General features: G+C 37.9%; 1 protein-coding gene across 1 annotated transcript in view; it reads left to right on the top strand.

The window, feature by feature from the left end:
• Positions 1–27595, top strand: part of LOC124284298 (protein spire homolog 2-like) — a 94411-nt gene that overhangs the window by 16069 nt on the left and 50747 nt on the right. The window contains exon 2 of the mRNA XM_046720374.1: positions 10545–10594. Coding sequence (XP_046576330.1) covers positions 10545–10594 — 50 coding nt within the window. The remainder of the gene's footprint in view (positions 1–10544; positions 10595–27595) is intronic.

The raw sequence follows: 27595 nt of genomic DNA, 5'->3' as shown, positions 1-27595 counted from the left end.
ACATGACGAGAATATTTCTAGCGTGTGTGATGAAGTTACATGTGATAGGTGTCAACAATGTGTAATTTGGACAAATTCAATTTTTGTACTTATTTTTCAGTGATTATATATTTTCTTCTTACGTGTATTGTTTTGGTCAGTATAGAGACCAAGTCGAGAAGAAAGTATTTCAGGATTTATTTGAGGTCCATTTCCTCAATAAACATGTTGAAAAAGAGTGAGTGAGTGAGTTTAGTTTTACGCCGCACTCACTCACTGTAAATAATCGAGTCAGGACCAGACAATCCAATGATCAACAGCATGAGCATCGATCTGCGCAATCGGGAACCGATGACATGTGTCAACCAAGTCAGCGAGCCTGACTACCCGATTCCGTTAGTCGCCTCTTACAACAAGCATAGTTGCCTTTTGTGGCAAGCATGGGTTGCTGAAGACCTATACTACCCCGGATCTTCATGGGTCTGTTGAAAAAGAAGTTAAAGTGAAATTACAAATGCATTAAACTGCGGTTGTAATGAACTGAGGGGACCACTAATTCTGGTTCGTTGTAATCATAGTTTGTTCTACGCATTTTGATTAAAATTTACAGAAAGTGGCCAGGACAAAGAATACCCAACAGTTTGTTATATTCATTAGTTCGTTATAAGCACAATCGTTATAAATGTAGTTTGCTGTATAAAGATCTTGATAGGAATGTTTGAAATTGAGCATGAAAGTCTAGTGGTCCTTGTGATAATCATAGGGGCGGTGGGATTGCCTTGTGGTTAAAGAGTTTGTTTGTCATGCCGAAGACCGGGGTTCGATTCCCCTCATGGGTACAATGTGTGAAGCCCATTTCTGGTGTACCCTGCTGTGATATTGCTGGAATATTGCTAAAAGTGGCGTAAAACCATACTCACTCACTCAATTGTGATAAACCTAGTGTTAAAAGTTGAAGATTTAAGGACCTTGGTTTCTGATATAATAGGGCTGAAAGAGAAGACCTCAGAATCTGGACCTTTCTCAATTTTGAAAAAAAGAAAAGAATAAAATAAAAACTACAATAAAAGAACTTGTCAAACATCATTTTGATAATTAAAAAAACACACGAACAAGGTATATACTTCAGTTAAATGTCGAAATAACCTGGTAGGCTTCATCACCAGCGTGTGAAGTGACTCAGCCATGTTTTTCTCTCACTATTGAAGAAACACATTCTTCACACCAAATGCATTCACCGATAACACTGTCCACCCACTGACCACTTGACCCATCTGCCGGCAAACATCGCTTGCCTTTGTGGAAAGTGGGTACGAAAAGTCACCACGCTATTTATAGTCTTTACAAAGTCTGATGGGATGGAGACCTGCAACGGCCATAAAATTATTTGAAGAGTAATCCCGATGAATCATACGCTGTGTTATATGTAGGCTTTCATACGTAGCCCACGTTTTGGCTGTGTTCAAAGAAGCGAGACCAAATGTAAATATGCTGGAGCTATGTATACAAGTATACTGCGGCAAAACGACATTTGCTCAGCTGAATTGATACAAGTGGAACACAAGAGAACATTTTTCAGTATTGTGCTAAAACATGCTTTTGAAAATGTAACCTGGATAGCTTCAAGAAGCATTTCCAGGAAGTAAACAAACACGTGTGTGAGGGTCTGAATGTTGATGTTTATGGGATCATAAACTTGTGTCTGTAAGAATGTCTTATGTTGTGTCCTGGTGTATGGGTGGTTTTCGACGGTGTTAGACGTAAATAATGTCCTGAGATGGCTGAGAATCTGTTTGTTTGTTGTTTAACGCCGCACTCGGCAATATTACAGCTATATGGCGGCGGTATGTAAATAATCCAGTCTGGACCTGACAAACCAGTGATCAACAGCATGAACATCAATCTACGCAATTGGGATACGATGACATGTGTCAACCAAGTCAGCGAGCCTGACAACCTGATCCAGTTAGTCGCCTTTTACGACAAGCAGGGGTTGCTGAAGACCAATTCTGACCCGGATCTCTGAGAACCTGGCCTCAGTTGAAGTCAGTTTGTGGCATATACAGGGTGGTGGGGTAGCCTAGTGGTTAAAGCGTTTGCTTGTCTCACTGCAGAACAGGTTTATTGTTCGTGCCTGTAGTAGAAGATGGCATGTGTGAATATTGGTTGGTCACAATGGCGTCTGTGAGTGACCTTGAGAATGTCAATGTCAGCAGTGTGCTGGTTGATATAATGTGTTATACCCTGATTGTGTGGACAAGTTCTCACTCCATCGACCATCTGTTTACCTGAGATGAGTTGTTTAGCGCTGCATGCAGCAATATAGCAGCTATATGGCAGGTTACCTGATATGAACTGAGCTTATAGGGTAGGCTTCCAAGATATTGATGACAATGGAATGAATGAATGAATGTTTCCTCCATATTTGGATATAATGGGTATGAGCAAGTATTTGCCATCTGAGAAAGTAAAATAAGATTTGTGTCTTTTCTGGTAAGTAACAACTTTATAAACATTTTAACATTTTTAAAAAAAGAAATCTTATCAAAGCATATCTGGGATTGGATTTAGCCTTCAATGATTCTGTTACTGACATGTTAATGCTTACGAAAGAAGAAAGGTATTGTTAGTTTTCTTTCACAAATCTATCCTTGCAGTATCGTTTACAACTTACTTACAAGTCCCGGAGGTCTTATTACTGCTTACTGATTAACCTTGTAAGTGATACAGCTCTCTCTCTGTCCACGCCTGTTAGCTCCGCGTCACATGATCTGTCATTAACCAATCAGTGACAAAAAACTTTGGAGTCTACTAGTCCGAGCAAGACTGTTAACATTTTCCGTAGATTTTTCTTAGTCGATTTTACATGGACTATTAGCTGAACTTCCTAGAACATCAAAGTGTGGCCAAAGTCCAGATTTATTAACTATTGACATGTGTTCACAGACTAATGATGGACTACTTAGGGCGGAGTTTGTTATTCTAGATATAGATATGACAGATTGTAAGTTTTTATCTTCTTGTCAGTCATGAATAAATAGATACAAAAACTATGACTATTTTCAGTTCTGTAGGTAGAGCAGTGTTCGTAATCGGAGGATAACATGTCCATTGTTGAGCTGGTCGCCAAGTCACGTGTTGAAACTATCGAATCTCTCGTACTTTAACTCTGGTGTTCAGTAGTTGTAGCTGAGCCCCTTTTTGCAACATGGTCTTGACTTGTCAGCCATAACAACATTACTACTCTGTTCAAATACATGATAAGTGTTTGTTTTTGTGAATGCTAAAAATATATCAGCAGTTTTACATTCAAGTTTTGGGAATGTACTTTAAAGCAGCATGAAGCAAATCATGCAGAAAGTTTCTTATTGCCAGCTCCCATCAAATACATGACAAGTGTGGTTTTATGTGTCTGCAAAGAAATATGTAGTAGCATGTTTTTGAGTCAGGTTTTAAGGAACCATTGTTCAGTCTTTTCGATTTATAGTAAGTGAGTTTGGTTTTATGCCCCTTGTAGCAATATTCCAGCAATATCACGGTGGGGGCACCTGAAATGGACTTCATACATTGTGCCCATGTGGGGAATCGAACCTGGCCTTTGGTGTGGCGACCGAATGGTTTAACCTCTGGGCTACCCCACCGCCCTGCTTATGATTTGTAAGTAAGCCTGGCTGTTAGTATTGATCTTAGAGATTGACTAATCACTAACTAAATATTGATTGAATATCGATAATTATTGAAGAAAATTTGAGCACAAATATATATTGTAAACCAAAAGTCACTGTGTTCTTTAATCTGATTGGTTGAAAAATGTGATCAAATGGTATTCGATTCCCGGAAATTCGCTGCGTATTAATACATGCAAACATCGCTCACAAATATATAATGAAGCCCCTTTGTCCTTCAAATCTTCATGTTACTGGTGCGTGGTGACCCATTTGTGCATGGATTACTAACGAAAACAGCATCGTGATCATAGCTTTGAAGCAGCCCATGAATATCGACATAATTTGTATTGTGTGTGTGAATTGAAACTTTATTTCCTCACAATTGTTTTCGTAAGATATCAATGATGCAGTTGATATTGATAATTGTTAATAATTCTTCCCACCATTGATATTCCTCATTGTTTTGTTTTTAAGCCAACTGTATTTGTAAGACATCTACTGTAAGTTGTACAGGATGTTTATTATAAACCAGAAACAACCATTGCTTTGTTCTTAGGAAACTATAAAACCAGTGGGACATGTATAGTTTGAATAATTTCAAAGAGTTGTAAGTGTGGTATGCATGAAATATTGCCTGTCAAGATTTTACAGATTTTATGTCATATTATAATATCTTTTTCATCCCCCTTTGCATACTTGACAGAATGATGAAATCTGCCATATTTGTTTGTGACACAACAGACATTGTTCAGGCTGGGGGGCATTCCATCCTTCAAATCTTCCTGTTGTTTGATGTTTTCATTGTCATTTCTTGGATGGTTGTGACATAAAGTCTCTGTTGAAACAGTGAAAAATTTAATATATGGGCATTGAAATATTAAATTATAATATTCATATTTTTATTTAGCATTTATGGTTTGTCAGATCCCTTCCTTTTGGTTAAGCATGAACATGCATGCAAGCAAGTGATGTGACTACGATAGATGAGGGGTGTGACGGAGACAGGCAGATGATGTGACTGAGACACTCAGGTGATGTAAGTGCAGTAGGCAGGTGATGTGAGTCAGATATGCAGCTAGTGTCACTGAGATAGGCAGCTAGTGTCACTGAGATAGGCAGCTAGTGTCACTGAGATAGGCAGCTAGTGTCACTGAGATGGGCTGTTTGTGTCACTGAGATAGGCAGCTAGTGTCACTGAGATAGGCTGCTTGTGTCACTGAGATAGGCTGCTAGTGTCACTGAGATAGGCAGCTAGTGTCACTGAGATAGGCAGCTAGATAGGCAGCTAGTGTCACTAGGCAGCTAGTGTCACTGAGATAGGCTGCTAGTGTCACTGAGATGGGCAGCTAGTGTCACTGAGATGGGCAGCTAGTGTCACTGAGATAGGCAGCTAGATAGGCAGCTAGTGTCACTGAGATAGGCTGCTAGTGTCACTGAGATAGGCTGCTTATGTCATGAGATAGGCAGCTAGTGTCACTGAGATAGGCAGCTAGTGTCACTGAGATAGGCAGCTAGTGTCACTGAAATAGGCTGCTAGTGCTAGTGTCACTGAGACAGGCAGGTCATGTGACTGAGATACGCAAGAGGTGCTTCCAAATTTGCATATTGAAACTCCAGCAGAGGGACAGGAAGTCATCTCTACAGACATTGTTTCACACAATCCTGAGACATTTAGTACTCACAAGCCATTGTCAGTGTTCAGCATTGGTAGAATATTCACCAACGTTGTATAGGGTGTCAGAACATTTTGTACTTAATGGGGACAGTTGGCTCCTCACAAGGATCCTGTTCCGAGATAAAAATCATGATTTATTATTAGGTAAGATGGAGCAAGGTCCTCCATTTCTGCGATATCAATATCAGTTACCACGTGATTGACAACGTAATTAACCCTATGTAGATGTCGGGATATTCTGTAAACCAAGGTCGTCTGATGGAACCTCAAGGTCTCCATGCTAGGGTTTTACTGCTTGCCCTCCCTTATCTATGAAGATCTTGTAGGTTGTGGCTCACTGATTTCTCTAAAAGGGATGTTATCTAACCAGATTATTGTAAGCTCGTAACCTGCTCAGGGAATTGTACTTGGATTGCTCTGTGCTTAATACTGCTTATGTATACATACTATGATATATTTCATGTTCTGGGTATTATGAGTGCTGTACAGTTCGATTTCTGATTGAAGTGTTGATATTGTATGATTTTCAAAGTTAGTTATGTTTGTATGGATTAAGGCTGAGAGTTGATCAGTGTTCCATTAAAACATAAATTTGGGTATAAATTAATGATTCCGGGATGTTTGGATTCAGATATGACAAAAAGACCTCACTGACCCCATGATTATTCTAACGAATAATTTGCATATGGTTTCATTGGGTTTGGATTGTGGGGCAGAATAGGTCCCCAATACATCAGGCTTGTTTTGAGATGTGCGTTGAGGGTGTGTATTGATGCTCATATTGTCCACCAATGGATCTGGCCCCGATTTCTCGAAACAAACTTAAGTTTTTACTCAAATTTCAAACTGAGTTTGACAATTTGAAACAGCTGAATTTTTAACTCAACTGCATTTTTTAAATAAAAAAAGCCCAAACAACTTCAGTAATCTATCCACCAAACTCAAATTGTCTACTAAGTTTGAGTTTAATATTGATTTCAGTTTATTCTGGGAAATGCATTTTCCTGCGTTTTCTCAAATTTGAGTAAAACCTCAGACTTAAGTCAAAACTCAGACTTAAGTTTGTTTCGAGAAATCGGGGCCAGATCTTTAAAGTTTTTAGCCAGCTGAAGAATAAAACAACCTTTCACTCACTGGGTGAATTTCCGCATCGCCATGAACATTCTGTTCAGTATTATAATAGATCTCCACCTGGTTTGCTTTTCGTAAGATGTGGCAAATAAGTCACGTGGTTAGGCTTGGTGGTTTGTCGATCCTTGTCAGTGTACCTAAGCATCATGGATTGTTGCTCATGATATCAATCACTGGTTGGTCTGTTCAGATTAGATTCATTACACCTTAAATATTGCTGAGTGTGCATTCCAAACAATGAGCAAACAAGGCAAATTCTGAAGCCTGTTTTTGATATTAACCATCCCTGATAATGGCTACTTGATGCACAAGTTTGCCCCATGACACCAACTTATTCATTCATTGATCAGACAGCAATTAGCTGTAACTCCAGATGAAGTGATCTCCAATATAACTCCAATGGGAGTCGTGCCATGAGATATACAGTTATATTACCCAACTAGTTATATTTGGTTATATATCCTGAGGCTGTTGACTGGCAAGACATACAGAGATGAAAGCAACCCACACAGCTGTGTCAAACAAAATTCTGACATACAAATATTATATATATGTATGACTACAAATATATTTCATATGGATCGGTTTCTGTCTGTGTGCAGACAAAATATGTATTTTTTTATGTTGTTAGAAGCAATACTTGATGTTTCTATATATGTTTCATTGATTTAAATACGAGAGTTTTGATTTTAATTTCATTGCTCTTGCATTTTGAAAAGAATCCAGGGACTAAAGTAATAGTAATACTTTTCCTGTCGCTGACATCGGATCTAAAACAACATGGCTGACATGGAACCTAATCTGTACATTCCCTGGATGTGTCATGGCCGAACAACGTCAGATTTATGTGTCTAATTGTACTCTTGGCACTGCACTTGTGATTAGTGGGTAGACATATTATGCGTTAATGAACTTTCACACTGGAATAGGATGTTAGTTCATGATACCATCTCTATGGTGACAGTTGATGAGAGGCTATTTGGGCACAACTAATCCACAGTACAACAGCCCCGTCCCTCCTGGCAATCTATACCAATCATGAGAGGTGACCAAATAAATCATGTGTATAGACTCGGTGATGTTGTTGGCATGTCACCGTACCCTGATGACATGGGACGTTATTCACAATATCGTCATCAATCATTGGATTGTTAACGTCCAGACTGTATTATTTACAATCTGCTGTCATACAGCTAGAATATCACAGAGTGCAAATTTAGACAACAATCACACACACTGGAAGATTCAGAATTCAGGTTTTGCAGACTCTGAAAAAATCACTAAAAACATCTTTTGGGTAAGAATTTCTTGTTTGAAGGTAATGCAATGCAAAGAAAAACTTAGACTAAGGCTTAGTCTCTGAATATATATAATTTTGATAGTAACAAACAAGCCCATTTATATTGAAAAGGAGCCCTAGGGAGACCAGCCTGAACCTGAGGAAATCTAGACTTGCTTTATTTAGGGCTTTAGCACTGCAGAGAGAGCTTGGCAGTAGGGAAAATAATGTGGTTCAGGGACTGTGAGACAGACTAAGAAAAAATGAACAGAATCAGTTTTGTGGAATACATTTTTATGTAAAACGTCCATGAACATAAAATAAAACAATCGAGTCACGAGCATGAGTGACAGATGGTAAAGCTGTTTGTCACTATCACTATGTATATTCTGACAGGAAGTGAGCTTCACAATTCCTCAGATACTATAGCCGTGGCTGATTAACCCAGCATGCATCTGTCACTGTGCTACCTGCATGCTCTAGTGATGTAACTATGCCCTGTGTAGTAGTGGGCCAAAGGTCATACTGAAACAACCTGAACAACTAAAATGTAGATAATAGTGATAAAGTTTAACGTATTCCTCTGTTTGGAAATATGAATGTAAAGTATGTTATTGCTTGGAGGCAGTAATAAAGACAGAAATATATGTTTCAGAGATAAATCAGGAATCAATAATCCCTGAAGTATTTATGAAAATGAATTAATTAGAAATTTCTTATTCATGAGATTTCATCTACTTTTGCCCTACTTCATTGTTCTTGCCACAATCCTACGTCTCAACCAACAGGTGAAGATGCATATGGGAATTAGTCTTCAGGAAAGCATGCTTGTTGTTAGAGTTGATTAATGGAGTCTGGTGGTCAGGCTTGCTGACTTGGCATAACAACATATCCTAGTTGAGTAGATATAGGATGGTTATGTCCATCACTGGATTGTCTGGTCCAGCCACTATTATTTACTGACTGCTGTAATGTAATTGGAATATTGATGAGTGAGGCATTGAAGGATAAACAAGCAAATCAATAAACCATGTCATCGATTTCAGTTACTAACTGTCCCCTTCTGTAGCTCGGGGTCTGTCTTCTGACCTCATGCAAACAATAAACAAACAATAAACAAACAATAAACAAACAAAACCTTATGCAAACATTAAAACATTAAGTGAAATAATGTGAAATATTGGGTTAAGATCAACTCACTAACTCTACATTTTCCTGAAGTACACTAGTAGGTTCCCACGATGTGTCCGTGTACTTTTATTTTCCTTCACGATTACGTGCAGTGAAGTCATAATTGTACTCATTGTTAATGGCTGTCATTGTCGTTCCTCTGTGTCTCGGACATATTTCATTGTTTTTTTACTCTGTTATTTGACAGACAAGACGGAAGTATTGTACCTGTGTATGTAAATAATATACATGTAAAAATGTGGAATGTGTAGGTAAGAAAAACCCTGTCACGCTGCACCTTCATCCATCTGGTCATGTGACCAGGTGTCATTCCGTCTTGGCCGGATGCACTAGTGTAACCTTTTTGGCTTGTCATGGGCCCTCAGAACCTTGAATCCTGTTCCATATGAAATATTTATTGATACACTCAATCTGAACTTATTGTTTATTCTGGGCAGTGGGGTGGCATAGTGGTTAAAGTGTTCGCTCGTCATGCCGTAGACACATGTTCGATTCCACACATGGGTACAAGGTGTCAACCCCATTTCTGGTGTCCCCCACTGTGATATTGCTGGAATATTGTTGGAATATTGCTAAAAGCAGCATAAAACTAAATGCACTCACTCACTCACTCACTCTTGTTTACTTCCAGCTAAGCTAGCATCCCTGTTCCATAGTACAACACTGTTGAAACAATAGTTCCAAGATGTCTCACCCCCAGATTCCAAGCCCTGACTTATTTATAATGTATCAAACTTGTGCCACTCAAATTAGATTTTCAAGGGAGCTGACCTATGGTAGTGTTCATGTAATTGAATTTAGTGACCCCGACCAAACCCCTCCTGATTGCATGATGAATGCAGTCACCATTACCTGCCATTGTGAAGACATCTACCTGCTTGTCTTCAGACAGACTAAGCTTCAAGGCTAATGGCCGTTATTTCATTACTGACCTCCCATGTTGATGGCTTCGAAGCAGTGGTATGCCATTTAAATGTATGAATTGTCACTGAACACACATTTCTGTCATCTGCCATCATTTCAACTCCTGTAGCTTTAATTTCTTTAGTACAAAAAAAAAATGTATTCAATTCCAGCATTTTTGCTCATTATGCTAAATACCCCAGTGTGATAACCTACATGGCTACGATGTTTGAAGCCCATTTGTTTTGTCCCCAACTGTGTTATTGCTGGAATATTGCAAAAAAGAAGCCTAAAACCATATTCACTCATTATTTAGCTCATAATTAGCTGGTGCAGTAAGGAATTAGAGAACACATTTTAAACTGCTTTCAACTTAAACAGGAAATAGATTAAGATCACGTTTCTTTTAATGTGCTGTAACCACCTATTATGTGATAAAATGGTCTTTTGGAAGATAGATGTATATCTTTCAATCAGAAAAACATTTCATGAAGTTAACTTTAAAAGGAACTGGACAAAGTTATTAAAATATACTCAACAAAAATAGTTAAGGACCATCCCAAGTTTCATTATTAAAGTATTTAATAGTACATATTATGATCCAAATGATTCATATAGAATATTCGGGTGGTCCTTAACTTTTTTTGTTGAGTATATCTTCTGGCTCATCTTATTGTTGCTTACCAAGATTTGTCATGAATTGTGTTTTTTATTTCAGATCGGAATTCATTATTCAACAAGGGCAGTCGAATAGCAAAGGAAAAAGATGTAAGTAGATGTTTAATCTGTTTTGAAAAATTGTAGTGTGTGTTTTGAACCTTTGTGGAAATACAGATTATTATATTAGCATGTATGTCATTCTGATTTTACAAATGAGTGTAAGAATTGGTGCATTTTCCAAGTAAGAGCGTGTATGTTATGTAAACTCATTCATGTGTACTCATACAGTCTATAGCTTTGAGACCCATGAAGATCATGGTTAGAATTGATCTTCAGTAACCCATGCTTGTCGTAAGAGGCGACTAACGGGATTGTGTGGTCAGACTCGCTGACTTGGTTGACATATGTCATCATATCCCAATTATGTAGATCGATGCTCATGCTGTTGATCACTGGATTGTCTGGTCCTGACTCGATTATCTACAGACCGCCACCATATAGTTGGAATATTGCTGAGTGCGGTGTAAAACTCACTCACTCACTCATTGTTGCTTTGATATGTGTTGTTTCTCGTGTGACATCACTCCAACCATGTCCCAACTTTCAAATGAATTTCAGCATATCGACATGACATAAACAATACATGGTTCACATGAAGTATTCTTTGCAGAAATGCATGTACAGTTCCTATGAACTAAGTTGTTTCTGAACCTATGGGTAATCAAGGCATTTTAGAAACATCTACATTGTCCATAACTGGTTAATGCATGATTACTTTACCGTGAAGCCCACTGCCACATAGCTGAGTGCGGCATTAAAAAAATAAAACCAACCCAAACCATGAAACCCTGATCGGAATCCGATTTAGAATTGATCCTAACATCTTTTTACTCATTGTAAGAGTTGACTTAATGCAACATCACACACAATATAATCACTGGATTGTCTGACTTGATTGTTTACAAGTGGCTGTCATAAAGCTGGAATATTGCCGAGAGTGATGTCAAACAATCTTGGCACTAAAACATTTTCAGTTTGTCTTTAACATCGACTGTGGAAATAAGTCTGAATGCATGAGTTTTATGAATCTTTATAAAAATTAATGAACGTCTGAAGAATGATGACTTCCTCAAACCTGGAGGATTTGGATTTTTTTCATGAAACACAACACTCTGATTGTTAATATATGTGCTTAGCCACTTGCATGCCAAGCCAAGGTGTATGAACCGGAAAACACAGCAAGATGAGACAAACGCCATTGTCAACATTCAAGCATAAACCTGAAATCTCTGCGTCAACTTTGAAAGTGCTGCTGCATACCGTCACTAATATCCATTTCATCTCTGCGGGGTGTGGCAGGAATTTGAGATTTAAAATACAGCTCACAAATATTTGATCTGAAGATGATCACAAAGTCCATCACATCATCCTGTTTCTTTATTTGAGAAGTGTGCGTGTTGATTTCTGACACTTTGCACGTAAGGCATTGAAGAAACGACAACTATTCAAAAATTGAAATGTTCTGTATCAAAGCGTGATCTGTCTGATATTTTCTTCAATGACATGTTGTTGATGGATGTGGGCAGGGTCTGTGAACTACGCAGTCTTTGTTTTTTCACATGAATGAAGATTTGTTTGATTTTTGGTGATAAAATATTCTTAAATTTATAGCAGTGATTTCACATTTCCAGTTCCTGAAGATAGGTTGAAAGGTTAATTATCAGTGTAATTGTTTATGCTAGCAAAGGCTTGGTTTCTTGGAGTTTAGATACACTATTGGTTTAAAATGGACATCATGTCGGCAAGTCCAGAGTTTCCTTTGCTTTACTTGAGTAGTGGGGTCTGACCCGTGTGTCTTCCTCACCTTGTCGGGGACAGTGGGGTAGCCTAGTGGGTAAAGCGTTCGCTCGTCACGCCGAAGGCCCAGGTTCGATTCTCAACATGGGTAAAATGTGTGAAGCCCATTTTTGGTGTCCCCGGCTGTGATATTGCTGGAATATTGCTAAAAGCGGCGTAAAATCAAACTCACTCACTCACTCCTCACCTTGTCTGTCGATCTGCCGTCCTTTCCTCCCTTTCTCTCTCTTGATTCTCCATCTTTCTGTCTTTCTTTTTCTCTCAGCTACTCACCTGCCTCTATCTCTCATCATTCTTTTTCCCTGTCGCTCTTTTTTCCTCTTTCTGCTTTCTGTGTCTTGTTCAATCCCTCTCTCCTGTTCTCCATCTCTTTAGTCTGTTGCCGTCTCTATATCACGTTCTCTCTTTCTATATTTCATTCTCCCTCGATATCACTTGTTTTCTCTCTTTATTTCTCATTTTCCCTCTATATTTCTCATTCAGTGTTTGCCATGACGCAGTGCTACTGGGCCCTTAGTTCAGTTTGAGCACATATTGTAATATGCTGTTGTTTTAAACTACTTAGTGTAATGTTTGCCAGTTAATGGTTCAGTGCTGATTAAATACCTGACCTGTCTTATCTTTTTTTCTGTTGCTATTAAACAATCACAGTTGATGTCTTGATGAAAGTTTCAAACTGAAGTTGACTCCCAAAACATGTCCATGACTCCTCTCATGACACCAGGGAGTCATGATGACTCTTAATTTTAATGCCTAGGGCAAACACTGTCGTTCACCCTCTTTATTTCTCATTCTAACTCCCTATAACAGATTCTCTCTTTCTCTCATTCTCCTTCTATATCTTTCATTTTGACTCTCTTGTTCTTTCTCTCATTCTCCCTCTTCCTCTTCTCCATCTTTCTCTTTATGTCTCAAAAATTTCATCAGTCACGCCCTTTCACAACAAACAGTGCTAACAATTTCACTCCTCACTCCATCTTTCTCTTTATGTCTCAAAAACCCATCAGAACCAAACAGTGAATAGTTAAATGGGTTATACCACAAGTATCTGCCAGATGTTAAACAAACTGGGCAGTCATGAAGACCAATGTTTATGGTGAGGTGTTTCTGGTTTTCCAATGTCTTGTCAACAGTAATGGTCAGCGTAGCCCTGACCTGTGGTCAGGATAGGACCGGACCCGACAGATTCAACATAGGACTGTTTCCTCCACTGCTAGTCGGCATCTGGGTGGAAAGTGTCAATACTACATGCCTACTGTTTGCTGTTCATTCAGGGCTGGTAACATATCCATAGTAGCCCCAACTGTGAATATATAATTAGCTTAGGTTATTCTGGATCAAGTTGAAAGATGAAATTGGTATCTGAGTAAGACGACAATCATATTTCAATAATGGACAGTGAAATCATTTAACAAATGAGTAAAATATGAATTCATGTTTGAACTTTGTATCTAGTGGAAAGATGAATCAGTATCAAAGTTAATGACAATCATATTTTTACATTATACCTGAATGAAATCATTTAAGAAATGGTGAGGAAAATATTAATTTGTGTTTGAACTCATGATTCTAAAGACATGAATCTTATAGGGCATAACTCTTTATTGTGTTAGGTTTGACTCAGTACTGGACTTGGTCAATACTTTGTGTTGATTCTAGTTTCAACAATTTACCATTTATTGTAAACAGAACTTGGACCACACCATGCTCAGTGGACAGTGTAAACATGGCATCTGAAGGCAAAGATCTCAAGTGTTATGATTTTGTATTGATGCCAAAAGTTCTGACGTTTTTTTGTTTACAAGGTGTGAGACCAGAGTAATCTTATATCAATATTTCATGTACAAGAGCTATCCTGGACATTGTTGGGCTTGAGGAATGGATACCTCAGATTCCAGAAATTATGTTGCACCATTAGGATTCCATTGCTATATGACATCCCTTCTGTCTCACCTTCATTATTAGGATTTGTCTAAATATATTAATATTCATGGTTGGGAATAAACATGTTGTGAGTTTGAAAGAATTGCAGGATTTAAACAAAGATGTTTGAAATGGATGGCTTCGAGTTTGTCTTTGTAGAGAATAACTGAATCATTGGAATATCATCTCACCTTCTGCTTTGTCTCATGTTGGTCAGTTAATTATATCAGAACCAAATTCAAATAAATGCATGTCTCTCTGATTCATTTTCATCATGTTTTTATGATAAGTAAAAACTTGCCTCCCTCTCAGCAGTTCAGGTGGAAACTGAGAAAGATCTAAGACAATATGCAGGAATTCATCAGGACCTGCTCAGAGGCAGATATTCAGCCCAATGTCTACAACAAATGTCAGAAAATGTTCCCAAATGGAATTTGATTATTGATAATTTCCTGTTTCATGTTTGTTTCATGACAGATGAACTATAGTGGTATGGTAGAATCAAGAGGTCCTTAACTTATTTTGTGTAGTATAGTAATAACAAATAAGAAAGGTGGAGAAGCAATGAATGCTTGATTTTATTATTCTCGCTTCAGTATTACAATAAAACCCTAAAAAATGTCTGAAACAAGAAATTTGAAACATTCAAATTGTTATCAAAAGTAAAATATTCCCAATATGTCCACAAAGGCACTTACTTTAGACTCCTAGACTAGCCCATGGCATTGATATAAATCTTCTGCTGAGCATATTCATGAAGCAATCATGATGGCACTTTTTAGAAAATAACTAAATGACCAAATTTGCTGCATAGTATGTTGAGATACAGCCACCACCTCTGAAGACACCTTGGAGACAAGTTAGTCCAAAGAAAGCAAGACAATCCCACAAATGCTTTAGATGATTAGGGTGATGAGAAATGGATGGGGATACTATTCTTACTGGCTCATTGAAGGTGTACATGAAGAAAGGCAATACTAGACTTGAAGAGTATATTGTATCGCCTAGCAACAGACAATGATAGTTGGTAGTACTGTATACAAACCGCCACAGTATCTTATTGACAAGGGTTATAGAATCAAAGATGAATTCACATCTGGATTGTAAAATCTTGTGTCTTCATAACAGAAGGTAAATGTGTTTTAATAATGCAATTTGCAAATTAGGAGGGGATATTTATTAATTATTGAATATTTTATTTTTATGGAATACTTTATGAACATAAAATATTGTTTTGTCTTTCTCGATGTATATACCTTTTTTACAATATGAACATGGAGGCATTCTTTTTACTGAAATATTATTGTTATGTTGCAAATAAATCAACATTAAGAAAGAAATAACAAAGACTCATGGATGCTAGGGCTGCGCAATATAACCGGTTTACCGGTATTTACCGGTTCAGACATGAAAACGATACGTATTGCGATACGCTAATCGAAAACCGATATTTTGACTTGCATTCGGAAAACTTTGTAACACTCGGAAATCTTAGGATATTTCCTTGTTTCATTTGTGCCAAATATTATTTACATTTTTAATTTGTAATGATTAAAAGTTTTTATTAAAGCTTAATCAAGCATAGTGATTTTGTTGTGTTCATGCTTTATAAGTCGAGCATTGACTCGATTATAGTTTTTTGTTTAAAAATACTTCTTGCAATATATTACAATACATATCGCAATATATGCTTTCGCGTCGCAATTTATCGCAATATGAAAATTCTCTGCAATACCCACCTCTAATGGATGCTATGACGTACCATCCAAGTCAATATTGGTTGATCAGTATTCTTTCTAGAATATAATATTATTTTAAAATTTGAGAAATTCTTAGGAATAGTCCTCTATGATAATGTTTGATTTTATGCAAATTTCTAAACAATCAAATGAATATTCAAGCTCTGTTTTTGCAACCTGTTCACCTTTCATTACAGGCAATAAACAACAGTTATATCACAGCACTGGTCCACATAATAGAGTCTAGTCCAATAAAACAGCAATTAGCCACCTCTATGGTCACTATACGACCTTTAACAACCCTGGCATCACAATAACTTCAGGTAATAAAACCCAGGTGAAATCAACATCCCTTTGATTGACAGGCTAGACTCCCCTTGGGTCTGGCCCTGTGCGTATAGCCATCTACCAGAGGGTGCCCTGGGGGGATTTATCATTGGGCTTATCCCCAGACTGTCCCTGTAATGACTTTGATAATCAGCCAACTTGTGCCTTAGAGGAATTGTCACGTCAATATCTTTGTTCTGTTCTTGCTCTCTACGGATTTGGCTCGTGCTTCCAGCATCTTTGTCGTTGGTCATTTGGATCTGTTTACGTGGCTGATATTTGTAAACAAAGGATTAGCGTTAAGTCATGACAGTTTTATGTGAACAACTTCATTATTCTTTGCAACAACATTACAGCTCAATAAAGGTGCAACAAGTGGTGCACCATGTCATTTCGAGATATGTAAAAGTTGTTATTCATTACGAGTATCATAGAATCCATATCTTTTCAGTGCCTGTCAAAGACTTCCAGGAATTATTGTATATAGTGATTGGGAACATATTTTGTCAGTCTGTAAATTATTTTGGTTTCCTGTGGAAGAAATATGCTTGTCGTGAGATGCGATGTACGGGATCGGGTGGTCAGGCTTGCTGACTTGGTTGACACATGTCATTGTATCACTGTTGCATAGATCGATGCTCATGCTGTTGATCACCGGATTTTCTGGTCCAGATTCAGTTATTTACAGATATCGCTGAGTGCGGCATAAAACACCAAACAAACACTTCTACAGGGTCAGCAAGGTCTTGTAGATGTGTATGGTACTGTAGAACAAATGTATATCATGCTGGTACATCAGTACATCCATTTATCCCTAGTTTGGGGCATACATATTCTAATTTTAATTTTTCATTCAAATTCAATTTGTCCACAACAAAAGTTATGAATTCTGACCATCTTTCTTTTTTGTTTCTTATCAAGTGACAAACCCGAAAGAGTTAAGCAATCCACACTCTCGTATAACGGCAACCATTCATGCAGAGAGGATTATTTCTGTTTTCCTGAAATTACACACCAGCCATTGTAACTTGACCAGGTTGGGGGTAACTGACCATCGGACGGACATTCCGCCACATTTCTTTGCTAGATTATTCTTAGATAGATTTCTAATCAATGAGGATTCCTGAGCACCTGTTGAAAGTTATTTGCTCGTTTTTGGAGTACCAACTCACCATTGTTGTTTTTGGAGTAGTACAGTTGTCACATGTTGGTTGGCCGAGCATGACCCCTAGCATCTGAGAGGGGGTAGAAGATTTGGAGGGATTAGAGTTGGCTCAGACCCTGCAATGCGGGGGACAGTAATCTCCAAAGTAGACTTGTGGCTATTGTACCGTATGTAATACAACTTCGTGGCCAGGTCTGGCTTTGAAGAAGGTGGCCACTAGTTTGTTTCAATGTAGGTTTTTTCTCTGTCTATTGGCTTTCGGTACAGTGGTCAAATGTACTTGTGGCCCCGACAGTCTGTGTTTGATACTCACGAAGTACAACACCTGAGGTCTAAATTTGGAGTCACCTGTTGTGACATTGTGCATTCATGTCTTGTGATGGTTGGCTGGGAACATTGAATGAAACTGTCTTAAAGTATATCTTTCACGTGGCAGTACCATGAGGGATCAGTGTAGTTAGCAAATAATTCTAAAATCGGTGCTGAAAGTTCCTTAAGTGAAAAATGTTTCTTGAAAGACCTTTCCCTTCAAAAGTAACTTGTTTGTTGAAATGAGTGTCTTTATATAAATTATTCAAGTGTCTAATTGTTTAATGCAAAGTGATCAGTGTTTCTGAGATTAAAGACCTTAAAAGATGTCTTCGATATTAACTATGTTACAGTTATGTTGAACTTATCTCTGATGCCATTTATTTGACAGTTTGTCGAGCATTATAGCTTTATTTGGTTTTAAATTTCCTAAAGTTTGGTCAAACAAATCTCTCATTTCTTAATCTGTTATTTTGAAGCTTCAAGATCTTGAACAAAAACATTTCTGCAGTATTTTTCCATATTCATGTCATTTTTAAGTCAAGATCCTTTAAGTTTGAAGAATGCAACCTTTATTGTGTTGTTTGTTTATGGCTATAGGCCAGAATTGTTCAGGTGAACATTTCACTCAGGTGTCAGAATGTATGTTAACATTGAATGAAAAAGCAAGAATATTTTCAAATGCATGGAATAAAAAATCCAATTGTTAAATAGTCAATACAAATCGTTTAGATGACTTCTTTCAAGATGATCAAACTTGCACTTCCTGTCATGTCTATTTTTGTTATGAGATTATAAAATATGGCGAATAATGTCAGGAAAAGGAAGTGCCAAATTCATTCCTGTGTCAGTCCACTTGAGTTTGTGCATCAATACCCATAGTGCACCTGATCATTGCCGTGGAACAATGTAATGCCTATTGACATTTCACAGAAGATGACACAGAGAATTTTGTCTGAAAAATGAACGGCACAAATAAAGACTTTGTAAAGAAAGTTACTGTGTATTTGAAATATGAATTGGCATAGCTTCGTGTTGATATTTAATTTGTTTTGTCAATAGGACTTCAGGAAATCCTTGGAATAACTGATTACTGGATTAAACATAGCAGGGTTGACAATCTTTTAAAAGTGAAATGAATTCACTGAGTTTTGAATTATTTCAGAAACACTCCCCATCTTTTTCATAATTCTTTTCAAGATTTGAACTTGTTTTGGTTTATGTTCTCAAAAGGAGTTAAAAACACCTGATTTTTTCATGCAACTGAAGTTAATCTGTCGTGACACCTACAAGTTACAGTCATTATAAAAACAGGTTGTTCTTTAACTTCTAGGTAGTATGTCTTGATAGTCTTTGAATGTTTGGCATCATTGGGATTCAGCAACAAAGAAACTATAAAGTTAAGAATAAGAAAACAGTAAAATATTTATTAGATAGATAGTAACACTTGAAATATTTTCTACGAATCAAGTCTGCAGACATTTTTCTGAATTTTTTAAATCAGACTCTAATGAATATGACTGGTTCTATTTGACCAGAATACTGCTTGACATCAGACCAAGATCATGGTCGGTTTCTTTTTCTTCTAAAACCTACAGCATGCGAACAAAACGTAAAAACATTTGACCCGTTTCTGTGACTTCACCGACAACAATGATGGGTTGGTTAAAGATTTTCAGAAATTGACATAATCATTGTTACTAAGCTACCATGCATGTTGTTTTTGGACATAGACTGTTTTTGGTTTAACGATCTTTGGGATAAGTCAACCATGTTTTTTTAAGGATCAGTGTGATCAAACTGAGATAGGATTCAGCGAAACAAAAAGATGAATGATGTCTGTGTACAAAGACTGCATGCAGTTTTTATATGTGTTTGTTGGCTGTTGTTGGATGTGTCTTGTCAAACTTGTTGAAGAAAGTAAAATCCAGTTGCTTCTTGCAAAAAAATCAGTAGTGATGGATTTTATCGTGGCTTTGATTTTTGAGACGGGACACAGATTTTGACTTTGGCAAAGAGCATTAGATTCCATGGAAATGAACAGAATTTATTGATGTTATTCTCAATATCTGTTCCTATCTGTGGCTAAAATATGTTGTTAGGAAAATATCATCAGGGTGTGTCTACAATAATATCCATATGAAACATATACATGTTCCATTTCAATAAGTCAAGATGTGGATTGTCTTGATTATGACTGACATAAGCATGAATTAATATGATTTTTCAGTCCAGTAGCAATGAAGCTGGGTTTGCAGAAAGTATAAATCTCCTTGTTAATATCTAGGTGTCATGTTTGTATGTATTGCAGATGAAAACTACCTAAATTTGAGATTCTTCACATATAAATATGCCATAAATTGTTTTTTTAAATTAAAGGATATATCCTTGGTTTGTGATACAAATTACACCATTATTGGATAAAATAATGACTAACTTTATTTTAGTGATGCTTAAAAATTGTTTGTGGCAAATAGTTTCAATATTTTTTGACTTGTTTACAAAGTAATGAAAATGGGAGAACTAAGGTAAAAGCTTGAGATCTTTGTTGTTGTTGATGTAGATTACAATGTTGCCTTTGTCGACACTTAAATTCCAACAACAAATTATCCTTTTCATTCAACTTATACAACAGATGTCTATATTGCCCAAGAACTGCGTATATCCATCTATCAGAAGCAGTGACTCGTGAAAGACCTGAACATGCCATTGGTTTTATTTCTCACACAATAGGCCTAATAACAAGTCATACAATAATTGAGATTCATTTCATATGACTCAAATGTTGTAACAATACGTGTGACCACAAAACATGTATTTAGCGTTTATTTCACATCAGTCCACTGAACACCGGTATGAAAATGCTATTAAGTGTGATTAGTTGTTGTACTAACAGCATAGGGTCAGCGAGGTCATATCCTCCTGTTCAGTAACTACCTAGGTTAAAGGGTATAATCTGTTTATCAACATATGTCAGTGTTGACTCCCATGCTGCAATTTAATATCGGTGGTATGTGTTCCAGCGGACATACAAAAACGGTCAAGTGTCCAGGAGAATGAGGCACAACATGGTAGCAGTCACTTTAGAATGGTCATCTGCAATAAAAACATTGAACATGGACTCCGTGACCCCCAGTGCTTTCATAAGTCATGCATGGAAACATGTGGTCAATATTATTAACTTTATGTACATATTGTATTAATAATTCAAGCTCGCCAGGTTTATCTTTGTCTTGAAGTTGTTAACCTGCTGTGGTAGGTCGGAATGGTCTATTCTGTTTTTGTCATTGAGAATCAATTTTTCTTGCCATGGTCGTATCTAACAACAAAAACATCTTATATGTCTGGATGTAAATCAATTTTCTTTTCATCACTCTTTGTCAGTATTTTCTCATCATGTCCAGTATTTTTAGGGTTGATCGGTGTGGTCATATAGACTAAGGCACCACAATTAGCTGTGCAGAGTTGCCTCCCTTTGTTGTGGCAGAATTCTGAGATCTTTAATTATGTTCAAGTTTTCAGAGTCGCTGACTTGGATGACACATGTCATCATATCCCAACTGCATAGATCGATGCGCATGATGTTTAGGATTGACTGGTCCAGACGTGATTATTTACAGACCGCTGCCATATATCTGGAATATTGCTGAGTGCTGCGTTAAAACATAACATCTCTGCAATTGAAATATTGTTCAGGTCATCGTTAAACCCAGAACTAAGTCACTTTTCCCCAAGGTTGTCGTGGGGTTATATATTTATAATTTAGTCATAAAATTGAAATGATATTTGTCTCTTTTTTTTGACAATCCTTGACTGACAAAACATGCAGATTGGGGAGTGTCATTAGGAGAGTAGTATCTTAGCAGATGTATTGCCTTGCATCGATGAGACAGTACAGAAAAGATGTATTGTGTATCATTGCATGAAGTCTTACAATGCATCAATGTATCGCTGTACCCTTCGTTACAGGACAGCTGAACAGTTTGAGAAAGTTACAAACACTATTCTAGTTTCATTATGGATGTAAAGTGGTTAAGTCAATTGTGTATAGAGTGACATATTACTAATTTCAGCTGAACCAGAGCTCTTTCCTTCAACACTACATGATTTACATCCTATCTTTTCATAGAAATAACATGAATACAAAAATGAGTTACAACCAAAAAAACTTCCATGTCAGCTTGCACTTTTGTATATTCGCAGCAAGCAAGCCATGTTATATAATGTGCCACCACTGAGACAGGAGACATCCTCCACCAGGGTTGACGGGGATGATAATGTGATGCCATGCTCTGATAAATCAAATTAAATTCTCATCGGAAAAAAATGCAGTGTAGAGCCCAGGCATGCAAGACTGACAACACTGAACTATTTTCTCATGACCACCATGAGAATTTAAATAGGGTCATCCAGACATGGCGAAATACTCTTCCTTCTCGTTTAAAAAGCGCTGATTCTTAACCTGTGTCAAAAGGAAAAATGTGCACTCACTGTGGTCCTTAGTGATGTGGGGAGGTGGGGTAACCTAGTGGTTAAAGGGCTCGCTTGTCATGACGAAGACCTGGGTTCAATTCTCATTACTACAATTTGTGAAACCCATATCTGGTTTCGACCACTTATATTGCTGAATTATACCAATGAAATGGCGTAAAATAATACACACTCAAACATTAGTTGTCTGAAGCAGGACACTAGCGTCTAGGACTGGGACGGGTAACCCGGATACCCGGGACCAGGGTACCCGTCTCACTACCCGGACCCGTTATGTTCATGTGACTAATTCATTAAACAATGTAAAGTGTTATTCTTTCATGATTAAAAGGTTGTATGGCCTTTGAAGATTTTGACATAATTTACAGTCAATTCTTTTGAATATAATACATGCTTAAGATATTGAAAAGCTCAAATTTTAGCCTCGAGCTGAAGAATAGATTGCCATTTCTTACAAAATTGATATCAGGAATTAACATAACGGGTATCTGGGTAGGATAGGGTAATGGGGGTGGGGTACCGGGGTAGAAAATTTTGACCCGTCCCAGCCCAACTAGCATTTTATCAGGAGTCTTTTCCCAGACCCAAAAGAATAAATGAAAACATTAAATCAACTCAAGTTCAATGAATTGGCAATCTGGATTGCCTCATTGAAATTAAGAATTGTTCTGGCCTCCATCTTTAGTATAGCCCATTGGTTCCTCTGCTCCAGACTTGAACATCATCGTTACAGCTAAAATGCTGTGGAGTAAAGCACCATTCACTCACTCACCCTCTGGAGTGTGGTAAAACATTGGCAAGCATGGTGGCCAGTGGGTTAAACAGAAAGCTCATGGAACACATTCTGATGTTACGTGCAGTGTGTGAGGTGCTATATTTCAGTCTGGGGGATTGGTGACATATTTCTTCCTGCATGATATAAATATGTTTGGCACAAGGACAAATCACAGCCGCAGATATGTCTTTTAAGCAGGCAGGTCATAATGTGCAAATACCTTGGCAGAGTATCAAAGTACAGGGACATGTTATGAGAGACATTTCTTTGCCAGTGTCTTGGCAGGTTTTCTGTACTAATTAACCTACTTGTTCAGCTGCAGGAGCCAGTACCCTTGCTGTAACCATGATGGTCTTCTGTTCATCTGGAACAAGTCCTCCATGTTTCTTTAAAAGATTTTGTCATTCTCTTGTTAAACCTTTATATCACCTGAATCTGGTCTATAGTGTACATCTCTATCTGGCAAGGACAGGCAAATAAAAAACACCACTTCTTTTACCAAATGCGAAGGTTTCAGTTATATAGATGTCCATGTACAGTGGAACCTAGACTTGTACAAGTCTCTAAGGTAATGGTGAATAGTTTGAATGATAATTTCTAAAATGTTTAAATGATAATTTCTAAAATATAGATACTTTCCTATAACAGACTGGTGTCCTTACTGTCCACTCATCTAGACTTGCCACTTTAAAGGATAGCATTACATCCATGGGCTTATCAGCGTACAGCCTTGGAACAAGGCTAAGTGGTACCCTGTTAGTCCTTAAAGCCAACTTTCTAGACAGTCACTGTTAGTATAACATGCCAATGCTTGAGAAAAGTCAGTTGTGTTTTTCTGCCCAAACAGATTCCATTGGGCATAACAGGTGGTGGTGGTTGAAACATGTGAAAATGATGGGAATGAATCACTGAAATCAGCATGACAGTAAGGATGTCTTCATCAAAGGGACATTACTCAGTGACAACAGTTTACTTTCTGAGAAATGTGTTTATGTGGAGGATTTCTTTTGGAATGTTACCATCTGCGTAAACAGGGTACCACAGAGTTTATTGCAAAAAAATGGCGATACAGTTCTAATGTGGCACAATCATTTGTGATTGATATCCACAGGACAAAAGAACTTCTTCATATCACTGACTGTTGTTGGACAAATGTTTTCGGTCTTCAGAAACAGTGGCAATCTCTGGAACACTGTATTCTGCTGTGTTTATGAAGCTCATTTGTACATGTTGTATAACGTCAGTTGAGACTACAGTGAAAAATGTATGGGATAACAGTCCCCTCTGTGAGCCAACTGTCAACATACAGCAGCGTCAGTGATGACGTCCATCAGTGACATCGTGGTACAAACCGAAACGGCAAATGTGACAGTAGCTCACCATGTTGGTTTTGGCAGCTGCAATGTCAGCATAAAATGCAAATGGCCGCCGTTGATCTAACACAGGTCTGACCACGCTGGCTAACTTCAGACACTGGGTCAGAAAGTGTGAGTTTATCTTCATGGCAAACAAATACTTGATGAACACTCAGATTGCTAGGTATTTTGTAACCACTGCTGGATTCTTGTGAAGTTTCTGAGAAAACTTGAAAAGTTTTTTAACGTCTTGGAAACCTTAGCTAACTGCAGTGGGGAATTTTGGTTATTAGTCAGGGCTGACAGAGGGAATATTGGCAGCTTCAGTCTCTTCATTGACAATCCTTTGGTTTGGTTCGAGACCTGATTAAACTCATTGATCCATTTTGCCGAATCTGTTTTCCAACTACCCTATATTTCAAATCTAGCCATCTTGACTTTCTGATGTCATTGAGAGGCATTTTAGAATATTGCAATGAGTGCGATGTTTCGGTGTAGGTACTAACACCTTTATCATCACTTGCGTGATAACGGTGTTAGTACCTACACCGAAACATCGCACTCATTGCAATAAAGAAGTTGACTATCCATAGGACTTAGTTTTCCTTTCTGATGTCAAGTCGAACAACTGCGTCTGGCAGATGGATATTTGGACAGGAATGGAGCTTCATTATTTGGATACTATTGTCAATATTGTTATAATTGTTGTTTTGTGTGAATGTTTTCTTTATCACTTGCGTAAATAGTATTCTGATAATCCTCTTGATGGTTATATGTCAGAGTTGGCAACATTGCTTGAATATCCTCCACTTTATAAAATCCATCCAGCTGTTTCCAACTTATGCAAATGGTTTCCACATATTGCCCAAGGGTCAGAGTCCACTTAATGTCAGTGAACTTCCTGTAAAGGTTTATTAGGATTATGATGCTCATTAAAATATGTTTTGATTATGTCGAAGTGTCATCGTCGTTGTGCTTGTATCCACCATGACTGCACCCTGTTGGGAACATGGCTACATCCTCTGGGCATGGTCAGTCATGTGTTACCAAGTACTGGTCAATAGGGGCTTGGTACATGATCAGCCTGAGCTCTTTTAACAGTTTGGTCTTTGACATGTGTTGTTAAGATTATTCACTACTTGTCATGGTGTAAGGATGTTCTGGATGGCGGCTGGTGGTCAGGTCTACTTGACAGGAAGATGACCACTGATAAAGAGATACCATCATTACGAAGATGATTATGGCCAGTTGCCTTGACCATCCAGGCCTCAGGGTACCACTCTGCTTGTAATGGCTCTTCATTGTTAACAAGCTTTGTTCCACAAATATGTATGATTAGTGGAACTTTGTTTCGTTAATTTGATCGATACAGTAGTCGTAACAATAAGATCCATTCGTGGGACACCCCCTGACCTTCATTCTTTCAGGTCTCAAGGTCAGCTGTCGGGTAGTGCAAGGACCACCTACAGCTTATTGACAAAAGGCCCCAGGATCTCTGACACCCACAAATTTCATTCAGTGATATACATCTATTACAGCTGAAGGGTTACACAAATCAAATGCAGTGACAAGTTACAGTCGAAGATTGCATTCTAGAACTGAAATGTTGAAATAACAATATTTCATCAGATACCTGTTCATATCTTTTTAGAGGACAGTTTTACAAGGGGAAACATTTCCAATGTGCACTTGACACAGGAGCTTGAGGCTTAGACTAATGCTTAGTCTCTGAATATATATAATTTTGATAGTAACAAACAAGCCCATTTAAATTGAAAAGGAGCCCCAGGGAGACCAGAGATTCAGAACCTGAAGAAAATTCTAGACTTGCTATATTTAGGGCTTTAGCACTACAGATGGGGCTTGGCAGTAGGGAAAATAATGTGGTTAAGGGACTGTGAGACAGACTACTTGAGGCTCACTGCTTCAGTGATTGAATCCATTTCTTGAGTGGTGTTGTGAATTCAACTGTTGAATCCTTGCTTTTTGAGTGATGTTGTTAATTCAAGGCTATAAATTCTTGATGTGGTCTGTTAGTGAGTCTGTTAAATGACCAGCAGTCAGCAGCCATGTTGAATCCATGATTTTAGAGTGATGTTGTTAATTCAAGGCTATAAATTCTTGATGTGGTCTGTTAGTGAGTCTGTTAGTGAGTCTGTTAAATGACCAGCAGTCAGCAGCCCATGGCCAGGCAGACAGAACGCTCATATTACACTACTCAGAACTTATCCCAGAGATCTATCAGAGCATAAGGACTAATCCAGGAGTATTTTCCCATATCTGATTGACATTAATAGCTTGATAAACCCACTAACTCCCTCTTGAATGTCTGGTCACCTCGCCACTGTATTTTTGTCACAAATACCCTCCATGTTTGGAAAATACCCTTCATTCATACTGTTTGTCACTGATCTGTATCATTGTCAGTCTTCAATGAGGGATGCTGTCACTGTTTACTGAAGAACCCTTGTAGCATTCTCTAACGTTCTGGAGCAGGGACTGTTAACTTGGTGGTTATAGAATTTGTTGACGATCAGAACTGTGGGGTAGCACAGTGGTTAAAGCTGTCACTTGTCACGTCAAAGACCTAGGTTTGATTCCCTTCAGTACAATGTATGAAGTCCATTTCTGGTGTCCCTTGCCATGATTTTAATGGAATATTGCAAAAAGAGGTCGGTCAGGTGGTCAGGCTCGCTGACTTGGTTGACACATGTCATTGGTTCCCAAATGCGCAGATCAATGCTCATGCTGTTGATCACTGGATTGTCTGGTCCAGACTCCATTATGTACAGACCGCTGCCATATAGCTGGAATATTGCATAAAACTAAACTCACTCACTCACTCTGCATAGAATAAGGCTTGTTTCCAAACATGGGCACTGTGTAAAGTGTCACGTGAATATTGTTAAAATGAGTGTTCAATCATCTTTATTCATTCCACAAAGAAGATAATGCATTCTTTCTTTATATCTGTTGTCAGATTATATGTTTTCCATCAGCAGTGTTATAAGGAGGCAGTTTGCATCACACAGACACTGTAAATACTTGGATAACAGGTGTTTATGATAATGTATTCTTTAATAAGTTAGTGACATGGTTTACAATGGTTTGTGTGACGATCGAGAAAACAATGTTCTTAAGAGTCAGAAAACCCATAACACCAGTGTC

Source organism: Haliotis rubra, unplaced genomic scaffold, assembly GCF_003918875.1.
Source record: "Haliotis rubra isolate DU_JTF1 unplaced genomic scaffold, ASM391887v1 Scf11, whole genome shotgun sequence".
Classification (NCBI taxonomy): domain Eukaryota; kingdom Metazoa; phylum Mollusca; class Gastropoda; order Lepetellida; family Haliotidae; genus Haliotis; species Haliotis rubra.
The sequence above is the reverse complement of the archived record's forward strand: the minus strand, read 5'-3'. Positions and strand labels throughout refer to the sequence as shown.